At 54.3% G+C, this 10,938-nt stretch overlaps 1 protein-coding gene across 1 annotated transcript; it reads left to right on the forward strand.

Annotated features, from left to right (window-relative positions):
• Positions 1-298: 298 nt before the first annotated feature.
• RHBDD2 (rhomboid domain containing 2) lies at positions 299-7,135 on the forward strand. The gene is made up of 4 exons (XM_086763297.1): positions 299-446; positions 1,583-1,984; positions 2,370-2,520; positions 4,708-7,135. The coding sequence occupies exons 1-4, from the start codon at positions 299-301 to the stop codon at positions 5,138-5,140; spliced, it is 1,134 nt and encodes a 377-aa protein (XP_086619423.1). The 3' UTR covers positions 5,141-7,135.
• Positions 7,136-10,938: the final 3,803 nt, after the last annotated feature.

Raw genomic sequence — 10,938 nt, forward strand, 5'->3', positions numbered from 1 at the left:
AGGGGGGTGTGTGGGGCCTCCCTGGCTCGGTGGGGCCATGTGCCCGTGGGGACGCTGTGCGTGGTGCAGGGCCGGCAGGCTTCCAGCGGTAGCTCACACCTCTCCCCAGGGATATTTTTCCGTTCTGAATAGTAAAAAAAAAAAAAAATAAATAAAAATTTGTAAAGGAGTGGGGGGAAATCCCCAAACACCTCCCGCCGGTCTCTATGGTAACGAGGGCGCCCCAGCGCCTCGCGTTGCCACGGCAACGCTGCAGGCCTTCCGGCGGCGGCCGGAAGTGGGGCGGCGCGGCAGCAGCATGGCGGAGGGGTGGGGGCGGCTGCCGGCCGCCGTTGCTCTCACGCTGCTGCTCTCGCTCGGCGCCTCCGCGCCCGGGCTGCTGCGGGGAGCTCCCGCCGCCCGCTCCGCCGCCTCGCTGCGGGCCGCCGCCGTGCGCGCAGGGGAAGGTGAGCGGGGGCCGCCGGAGCGGAGCGGCCGCTGCCCCCTCGGCTCCTCCGCTTGGCCCGTTCCGGGCCTTCCCCGAGTGCCCCACCGAGCCTTTGCTTCCCTCCTCTGCGGGTCTTTCCCGCCCTGAACCTCTTGGTCCCCCACCCCACTCAGCCCCCCTGTTTTTGGGCACCTCCTCAAGTCTCTCACCGAGCCAGCCGCTCCTTCCGTGGCCCGGTGCTCCGGACCTTCCCCATGACCCGTACTGTGCCCCTTGCTCCCCCCTCTCCAGGCGCTTCCCCTGGCCTGCTGGGCATCCGTCTCAGCCCTCGGGGCTTCCCCATGTCCTACATCAGGCTGCTCCCCCCCTCAGCCTCCATCTCTGGCCCTTGATGTTACGCAGATGTGGGGTATGCTGCTAGGAGCTTGAGGGATTTGCTTTCCTCGGTCTCTGTGGTATTCCCAGAATGATTTTAATCACAGTTTTAATTCCTGCTTGCCCTCATGCAGTGATTTCTTTAAGCAGTCCAGCTTTCTGAGCTGGTGGGTGAATTCTGCCATCTCCTCACGTGTCTCTAAGGGGCAGTCGGGGTGTGCTGAGTTTTGCTCTTTGCCTGTGTTTTTCCTGCTGCGGTTGACAGGAGACAGGGGGAGACCTCTTTGCTCAGTCCTCACCGAGTGCCCAGGAGAACAGCTAACCAGAGGGCCTGGGAGCACTTCTGCGGTCTGATAACCTCTAGGCATTTATTTATTTTTTTTTTTTGTGAGAAAAACCAGCCTTCTAGCAGTTTAAGAAGTGTTTATCTTTTGAGCAAAATCTTTGTTACTGTAACAGTCATTTTCACCCCTCTTTTGCCTTCTTCCTTAATGAGACTGAAATTTACTACAGACACCATTGCTTTTTTCCAGGCAGCTTCCCAGGAAGCAGCAAGAACCAGTCCATATGTCTGTGATACCCAAGATAGCACTTGTTTTAACTCTGTTTGGTTCACACCTGGTTTTAAAGGCCTCAAGTTCCTTTTCCTACACCAGGATAGAAACGAAAGCTATTAATTAATCCCGTAGGCTCACTCTCCCTCTGCTCAAGCATGTTATTCTAGGGGGTTAAAAGAAATTCGTTGCAACCTCTGCCCTTGTAACATGCCGGTGTGCTCAGTTCACAGGTTAGTTACCTACATCTTTGTCTACGAAGACCTCATATCCTTGACCTGTGGTGCCATTATCATCTGGTATTTTGCCGGCAGCTTTGAGAAGAACGTTGGCACCGTGAAGCACTGCATCCTCACCGTCGCGTTTGCCATCCTCTCTGGCCTCCTGTACCTCTTGCTCGAGACCGTTGTCTCGAGGGTGTTGGAGGTGGAAGATGCCAAAGGATTCATGCCAGTAGCTTTTGCTACGTTGGGAGTGTCCACCACCCACTCTCGAATGAAAAGGACTCTGGTTTTTGGGGTTAGAGTTCCAGTGGTGCTGGTGCCATGGTTTACGCTGTGCGTAGCATGGTTTATCCCCCACTCTTCTCTCTTGAGTAACCTGTGTGGGCTCCTAGTTGGGGAAGCCTGTATCCTTTCCAAGTGCAAAGCCCTGAACCAGAGTGGGATCGCTGGTTTGTGAGGTGGAGGACGTGCTGTGGTTCTCGTTGCCGAGATGCACTGGCTTTATGTGTTTCCTGGGCTCTTGCTCTGTATTAAAATCTCCCTGGCTTTGCTGGTCTTCATCACACCCACTTCTGCATTTGTGTTTTTCACCTCATGCTTCCCCTGTGGCTTTAGTCCACACGGAGAACGTGGAGCTGAGAACAGTGATGGTCTGTGAAGATGGTGCTGGGTAGAACTGGGGGAATTCTCCAGGGAAAGTGGTTTGCAGCCAGAGGGGGATTGTGCGTGGCTGCATTAGAAACCAGTGTGTTTTGTCCGCAGTCCTCCTTAACGTGCTGCTGACTTCAGATGGTCTTGGCTACTGTTTCTGCTTGGATTTTCCGGAGTCAGTGGGCTCTAAGCTGGACGGGGTGTTCCCTTTCGCTCTGCTGAAGAGGATACCAGGGCTGAAATACATCCCAGGGTCTCTAGCAGAGAGAAGAGCCTTTGAAAGCAGCAAGTAAGTACAGGAGTTCCTGTGAAAGATTTTACGATAGGGAAGATCTTTAGGGAATTTGGAGGCATTAAACAGCCTTTAAAAGCTGTATTGTGCTTGTCACGTTCATATCCTGGTTGTTAAGGGGAACATACTGACCTATTAATGTTACACTGGTGACATTACTGTGACTAACACGTTAGCACACATTAACTCAACCAGGTCTTTCGGTGAAAGCTAAATTGGGGTGAAAGACCTTCCATTTGCTGCAAGGGCAGCGTGTACACATGGCAAAAAGTATTGCAGCTGACATGAAAGCGAAGTTGTGCTGTTCTGCCCTAACGTGAGGACTTGCGTTATTCGTTCCTGGCTGTATGGCTCTTTGGGGTGTGATCTTTATCTTGCTTTGCCACACCTCCCTCCCAGGAATGCTGTGAAGCGAGTCGTGTGCGAATCTGTATGAGCTGAGCATTATAAATTAAAGATGTCACTTACAGAGCTCAATGTAGACCTTTGCTTTACCAAAAAGAAACCTTGGCTGACGTTCAGGAATGGTTTCAAGTTTGTGTCTATAACAAGCCGTGAGAACTCACTTGTATTTCACAAAGCTTGGAAATGTGGGTCAGATTTTTCCCTATTCGAAGAGGTCATTTCAGTTTCACAGAGGAAGGCTGGTTTTTGATTAAGGGTTAAATTCTATGTATTGTTTAAGCCATCAGCTCACTGTAAAGCATTCTTTGATGTGGAAGTGTTTGCATCTGCCCGCACCCACGGGGAAACCATAAAACAAACCCTTGCCTGCAGCGGGAGGGTACCCCAGATCCATTAGGGCCATCAAACAGGAGTGCTCGCAGGGGAGGCCAGGCAGATCCAGCAGCGTTTGTGTTCATTTCCTTCTGTGCAAGGGCTGCTTTTGGGAGGAGGGCCTGTCTCGCTGCACACTGACCCTGTTTCTGCATCCATCTAATGCTTCTGCTAATAACTGCTGTGCACGGTGTCTCAGCTCTGTGTCTAAACCTGCTTTCTTTAGGTGAGATGACATAAATAGACTGTCCTGGCTTAAAGGTATTTACATAAACATCTGACTGTCAAGCAGGGCGTGGGAAGGTGTTTCTAGGATGTTTCTATTTCTGCAGCTGAATTTGCATGTCTCTGTGTCTTAGACACAGCTCTATATGTGCTTCTGGGGCTTAATTTTTAGTATTTTGCTTCTTATTCCCAAGTAAGAGCTTTTGATGGTTTGAGTTTGGTTTTTTTTTTGTTGTTCTTTTTTTTTTTTCTAATTTCATAAAATTTCAGGCACCAACTTGCCACTAGACAGGAGACATTACTAGGAAATCCAGGCTTCATTATCATTTTTGTGTCCACAAATAAAAAACCAACAAACAAACAGAACAAAAACCAAAACCAAACCTGCACTCCAAATTAAAAAAAAAAAAAATCCAAGCCTGAAAACTCCAGCATGAGCCATTCTCTCATTCTTGCTGAGAATCTGGCAGTCATAGTCTTCATGAATGTTTTCCTGATTCCCAGCACTCATCTCAGCGTTGCGCGTGGGCTGAGCAGTACTCCTGAAGTCCCAGAGGCTTTGGCTTCTAGGCAGATTGCCTCTCTCTCAATACGTTTTGGCAGGATGAGTCATGCCTTCTGTTGGCAAAGGCTGTTTCTAGACCTTGCTTCTGAATGATTAATTTTATTTGTAACTCTCTCCTCCTTCCTCTTTCGCTCTATATCCTGGGCTCTTACGCGCACCAAAGGCCTTTATGGCTTCTTGATAAATGACACTTGGCAGCTGTGACTTCTCCTGATGAATAACTTAGCAGATGTGTCATTCAGCGGAAGGCAGGGAGGATGCGTATGGAAATCTTACAGCACATTGCAGTTTGGCTTGTGTATTCCTCGCACAAAGAGATTCGGGGCCAAGAACTGCACTCGTTCAGTGGGTGTGGAATTGGTGCGGGTTGCGAGTGGGAACATCTGTCCTGAGAGGCCAGTAAACCCATTTTTACTGAAGTGCTGTTTATAATAAGAGCTGCTCTTGTTAGAACAGGCAATGCTGATGGGCTGTTAGAAGATGGCTGCTCTGTGATGGATTGCAGTGACCTTTCTGAGCACTGGTCAGAAGGAAATCTATCCCCAGGGCACTTCCAGAGCTAATTAGGCAATGCCAGTTCTAAACACAGTGTAACCTTCTGTTTTCTTTCTGCCCAGGATTAACCCTGCGCCAGGCTCTTACCCCACCCAAAGCTACTACTGCTCTTCGCCTCCGGCTCTTCCTGCTTTCCAGATGCAGCACCCCAATGCCCAGAGCCAGGGCTTTCAACAGAGCTGTGCTCCAGGATGTGGCCATGCTCTGGGACTCGAGGGATGTCAGCACAGCCCTGCCGCAGGACACAGCCTCCCTTCTTCCCCCCACCAAGCCAGAGGTGCCTTCGGAGAGTATTATGTGCAGGCCCGTGCTGGAGCCTTGCCCGGACAGTGCTGCCAGCTGGGCGAGTTCTCTCCCCCACAGCACGTGTGCCCGACTGATCCACAGACACTCGCAGGCGTGGGCCCCCTGGCTGGGGTTCAGCAAGCGTCAGGGTACCCAGCAGCCGCAGTGGCTCCTGTTCCAGCTGAATTTTCAAGAGTCCAGGTGTACTAATCCTCCAGGAAGCGGCGGGACTCTCATGCTGTGGCAGGACCATTGTGCGATGCTCGTGCAGCAGTGCGTTGCTGGCGTCTTTGCTGTATCTAGGGTGACTTGTGGAATGCGTTGGTATCTCCACTGTAGGCCATTTCTCTGCTCCCTGGCGCAGGCTACTTTAATTATATTTCCTTTCTAATTTTTCTTTCACTTCTTGATTTTGCTGGGGAATGGGGACTATGACCTCTGTGCGCTTCTCATCCTCTTGGAGACTTTTTTCATTGCTCTATTTAGCAACTGCCTTTTTCTACGCTGCCACTAGAATTACAGTGCACCAGCTCCCCGCCTCAAGCTGGGAACTTAATTGTCAAAACACTGGACTGATCTGGAGTTTAACCAGGCTGCAAAAATAAGGACATGTCCTTTTTACAGCGAGGCTCTTAGCTGCCTGTCTTGTTTATGGGTGTGATGTAGCAAGGACCCAAAAAAGGTTGAAATTGTGGAAGCCTTACTTTATAACTTAATATTTGAGTGGAGGAGGACAGATGACTGCTCTACTGGTGACTTCTCTGCTAAGAGTGTGCCTTGAAGAGGGCTTGTTAAGCCGGAGCTGGGGTAAGAGGACAGAGCACAGAACACCCTTTTCTGCCCCCTCCAAAATGCAGCTCTTAAATGCTGAAGGTCCTTCTTAGCTGCAGCCTGTGCGTGCATCAACACGTTGCCTTCATGATCTGACGGCACTGCACTAGCTCAGCCTGTGTTGCTGGCACTTGTTGATAAGGCAACCTCAGATGCATGGAAGGCTCTTCAGTGGGATATTTTGGCCATTTGTGGAGCAAACGTATATAAATCCAAGGAGCTGTGAGGGACCTTAACGGTGGGTTAGAAGAATTAACTGGAATGTAGCAATTCCATTGGGGGTGTTCATACTGCTCAGCTTTAGATGTTTCACCCACCAATACTGGCACAATCTCTCTGTTTTCTTCAGAGCTGGTGGAAAAGTGTGTGGAAGAGGGGAGTTTTCCACAAGGGATTCGGCACAGGATGCAGTGCTCGGTGCCTGTGGCAGTAAGGATGGAGTTTGGTCGAGTTGGTGGGACCTGAGCTTTATTTAGAGCTGTGTGGCTGCTTTCTGTGCCACGGCCAAGAGGGATCTGTTGTCTCTGTGTCTGTAAATCAGCCAGGATCTCAACTATTGCCCTCAACTCTGCTTAGAGTTTTGTTGTGCTCTAAAAAACCAAAGTGCTCCATGAAGCACTAAGTGCCATTACTGCGCTTGGAGATGTTCTTGCGGTGCCTAACCTGTCCCCTAGAAACTGCAATGGCCTGGGGGCTCTTCCGTGCTCTCAGGGAGCTGGGGTCATAGGCAGCATTGGCAGCTCCACGCTCCAAAGCACGTACGTGCCTCTTTCTTTTTTCCCCTCTTCAGTGTTTGAAGAAGCTCCGTGTTGCCATACAGCCACTTATTTCTCCAGCAGTCCTTCTGAGATGCTCATTAGTGAGATGCTCATTAGTAAGAAGCTCTGCTCACCACGGTGGGCACCCCTGGGCAGGGGCTTTCTGGAGGAGGATGCAGCAGTCTGGGAACCAGCCTGGAGCTGGTAGGACATCTGGAGTTGGTGGCCTGCTCCATCTCATCCATGATTGTTTCACTTCTTCATGGGATCACAAATGGACTTGTGTTTTTCCTGAACTGCGGGCAGAAATTGCATTGTTACGTATTCAGTGTGGAGCAAGAACAGGATAAGGTGCTTGTTTGGAACTTAAAAGCATGTTTTTAATGCCAGGAAAGAAATGCTGGAGATAACGCTGAAATGTTAATTCTAATGATGATGAAATTCTGCTTTCATTAGTGCCTTGATTTTCCTTCTTGAGAGGTCCTCATCTGTAAATCTAGGAATTTTATTCCTGTTTTTTCCAGAGTTGTGCAGAAGTGTGATGAGGACTGGTAGCAGTTGCGAATGTTGTATACCTCCAAACTGTAAGCTTGAAACACATCTGAAGGACAAACTACTCTGTCTCCTGGTTTGCTTTCAAGTGAGAAGCTGGAACGTGCCCCTCTGGGTGGTGGGCTGGGTGCGATGGGGACTGTGGGGCAGGCAGCAGGTGTCTGATGGGTGCTAGCTGCACGTCAGGCGGGTGACGAAGGACGCGCATTGGGGAAGAGTGGTATTTCGGAGTGGAAAACGCTCGTGGGCCTGGAAACTGGTTATTTTTCCTTTCCAACTCTTATCAGTTGATGTGGCAAGAGATTTGCTCTCCCTGCAGAGCCGTCGTCAGGGTGGCGTGTTTCCAGCGAGTAGTTTCATGACTTTAAAGGAAGCCCTGGCCTCTAAGAGTCACCGTAGCACGTCTGCCGACAGTGAGAACAGCCCCAAGGCTGGCTGGTGTGGGGAACAGACAACAAACCTCCTTCCAGGAGGTAGGGTGGGCCCCATGGCCCTGGCAGCGGAGGGACATGCCCACGTGTGAGGGAGCAGGTAGCAGCCACTGACCTTTCCGTGCTGGGACACGGCAGCTGCCACAGCCTTGTGGGTGAGCCCTGTGGATAGGACATGGTGGGATGGGCACAAACCCGCAGTTTGGGGTTTTTTTTCCCCTCTGTTGTGAGCTTGCTGGTGACCCTGCCAGATCACTTGGTTTCTGTGATCTCTACAACTTCCACTGTGTCCCCGGGGCTGCTCCGAGTCCAGCTACACGACTGCCCTCGTGCCTATGTTTGTTCCTCTGTTCAGCGGCCTTCAGACAGACGTTTGCAAAGATAAGGATGATTTCTAGCAAAGTTTGTTCCCTGCCTTTCCTGCGGGCAGCCATTTCACGGTGAAATGCTGTCATATAAATCAACTAACAACCTTCTGCTTCTCCAGCAGTGGAGTCCAACCAGGTCCCAGTTCCCTTGGGCTGGTGGCAAACCCTGAACTCCTCGCCTGGGCAAAAGAAGTTGCTGGGAGGGAGGGAAGGGGTTGGGATGAGACACCTGCAAATGTGTCTAAGTCTGAAAAGGGGAATTAAATTTGTAAGACAGGGTGGTGTAAAAATCATCAGCTCACAGCGATGTTACTGATCACATGTTGCAGTACCGGGTTATTTCCTTGGAGGGGAGACAGAGAATTTCTGCTGTCTAAAGTAGAAGGAAAAAAAAAACAAAGGGAAAAAAATCAATAAACCCCCAGTTCAGCCTGGTACGGCTGCCCCTGGGGAACATGCTGTCCTGAATGTTTGTTATTTTGTGGTTCTGATGTGTTCCTAGTAAAGCTGCCACTTCTTTGAAGGTCAGGATTGCATCTGCCCTGGAGGCAGGGTGCACAGCGAGCCCAGAAAGCCCCTTGGGTCGCCCCCGTGTCCTCAGGGTTCGCTGCAGAGTGACAGGAGTCTGGGGACAAGCGCTGGGAGCTGTACTCCGGCGACGGTGCTGCCACAGGAAGGATGCTCTCCGAGAGCCCAGCTCCGTCCCCTCTGCTCTTCTGCACCCACCGTGGTGCAAGAGAAAAGGAGTCGAGGGTACACGAGAAAAGCAGAATGGACTCGGACCTACATCAGTGCCCCCTCCGGAAACAAGGGGGTTCCCGCAGTGCGGGGAGGCGTGGCAGGAGATACTGATGCGGGAAGAAAAACAGGTCTGTTTCTTTGGTTTCCTCATTCATTGTCGCTAATTCATTTCTGACAAAGCACACGCATGCAGTTATCCTGCGCTGGGGGCCGGGTTACTTGTGGCAGGGCCAGGACGCTGCCAAACAGCACCTTCGTGGCTAGCCCACGGGGTCCCAGCTTGTTTGCCGGCACCATGGAGACTCTGCGGCCAAAAGTTCAGCCCCAGGCTGTGCTGGGGATGGAGGAGAGCTGCTCCCTGCCCCACCAGGAACAGGACAGAATGAATTGTGGCGTAACGCCTGTCCCCCTCCGGGCACCTGATGGGCCGCAGGTGACCCCAAGCCATGGACCAGCTCTGTCCTACTGTCCCCTCGTCCTGGCCGCTGCGATCTTTAACCCGTGGCCATTCACCCCGTAGGGGATGGTCACGGACTGGAGTCACCTTGAGGGAGCTTCCGTGGGGTTGATCCCAGAGCCGATGAGGGCAGCAGCAGTGCCTGGGTGGCCCCACACCCCCCAAGCCCCCTATTAGGATGCCATTGTGAAAGGGGGGGTGTCCCTGCAGCTCCGGGCATCGCTGCCCCAGAGCTGGTGCTTTTTGGGTCAGTGCCCCTTCCTCGCACCCCTCCTGGCCCCTCGAGTGCCTGCCAGCTTAGCCAGCGCAGACTTTGCACTTTCCCCGAGGGTTTTATTGACTCTGAAGCAAGCATCAACACAGCGATAGCGGCAGGACCATGACCTCGGATGTGCCAGCACCGGGCAGGACCGTGACCTGGGACGTGCCAGCGCCTGGTCGGCTGAGGGAGGGGAACCAGCCCCGGGATGACCCCACGCACGATGCTGGGAGCCGGGGCCTCGCTGTGGGGCTGCTACATGCGCGTCAGGGCGAGCTGTGTTCCGGGCTGGGCTTGGCAGAGTCGTGACCCAGGTTCACAAAAAAGAAAAAGGAGAGAGGAGAGCACCCACCCCTCCGTGCCTGCGGAAGCCGAGGTCCTGGGGTTCAGGTTGCAAAACCTCCGCTGCTGGGACCGCTGAGGACGTTTCCGGAGCTGCTTGTGCAACTCCCCGGTGGCGGCAGCGTTAAGAGGAAGGCCTCCCCAAAAACACCCGAACCATCCGTTTTGTGGTTAAATCAGGGGCGCTCGCTGGCTCCGGCCGTTCGCTGGCCAGCCGGAGCAGCCCCTCGTTGCCCAGGGAGGGGCGGCCGCGACCCGCTGCTGGGTGCCAGCCCCCACCCCGGCGTCCCCCAGCTCAGGCAGGGCCTGTGCCCAAAGCTGCTTCGCACCCTCACCCCACCTTGACCCCGATGCTGGCCCCAGCCCTGACCCCACCCTGACCCTAATCCTGGCCCAAATCCTCACCCCCTCCCAAATCCAGCGTTGGCCCCAACCTTAACCCGACCCTGACCCCCACTTTGACCTCTGCCCCCCTGCTTGCACCCCACTGTGACCCCCGACCTCTAGCCCCCTGCACCCTGACCTCCGCCTTTTACCTAATCCTAACCCCTCTCCTACACCCCCTGAGCCTTACCTTGACCTCTGACCCCAGCGCCCTCCTCCGTGCTGCCTGTCGCTTTAAGACCCCTCCTCAGGCCGGGCCGGGCGGGGCTGTACCAACTGCGCCGCCGCAGAGGGGGGAGAACCTCCTCCAGCGGGCGCTCTCGCAGCCTATTGGCGTGAGGGCGGGGGCGGAGCTTGTTCCCCCCCTCCACGCCTGTGGCTGAGTGGTGCGGTCCGCCCTCTACGTGCCGGCCGCGCCGGGGTTGCGGGGCGCCGCCGACAGCGTCGGACGGGCAGGGCCGGGCCGGTGGGTGCCGGGGCCGGGGCCGGGGCCGGGGCCGGGGCCGGGGCCGGGGCCGGGGCCGGGGCCGGGGCCGGGGCCGGGGCCGGGGCCGGGGGGGGCTCCCGGGCGAGTCGGGGCCCTGGGTCGATCCCTTGTGGCTGAGGTGGGGCTGGGCTCGGGGGCCCGGGTCCCCTGTGGTGGAGAGGGGAGGGCCGGCAGCCCCTGGTGGGGGGGCTGGGATTGGGTGGGAACCCTGTTATCTGGGGGGGGGTCGGGTGTGACTGGGGTCCCCCCTGTTATTGGGGGAGGAGTCTGGTGTGACGGGGGCCCCCTTGTTATTTGGGGAGGGGGTCGGGTGTGACTGGGGCCCCCTTGTTATTTGGGGAGGGGGTCGGGTGTGACTGGGGCCCCCTTGTTATTTGGGAGGGGGTCGGGTGTGACTG

Source organism: Chlamydotis macqueenii, chromosome 19 (assembly GCF_036417535.1).
Source record: "Chlamydotis macqueenii isolate bChlMac1 chromosome 19, bChlMac1.mat, whole genome shotgun sequence".
Taxonomy (NCBI): domain Eukaryota; kingdom Metazoa; phylum Chordata; class Aves; order Otidiformes; family Otididae; genus Chlamydotis; species Chlamydotis macqueenii.

Bases quoted from the DNA above. Each gene is read 5' to 3' on its own strand.
- RHBDD2 (XM_086763297.1), top strand. From the start codon at position 299: ATGGCGGAGGGGTGGGGGCGGCTGCCGGCCGCCGTTGCTCTCACGCTG. The intron at 1,985-2,369 runs GTATCCTTTCCA...TGCTGACTTCAG, and splicing joins GCTCCTAGTTGGGGAAGCCT to ATGGTCTTGGCTACTGTTTC. The intron at 2,521-4,707 runs GTAAGTACAGGA...CTTTCTGCCCAG, and splicing joins AGAGCCTTTGAAAGCAGCAA to GATTAACCCTGCGCCAGGCT.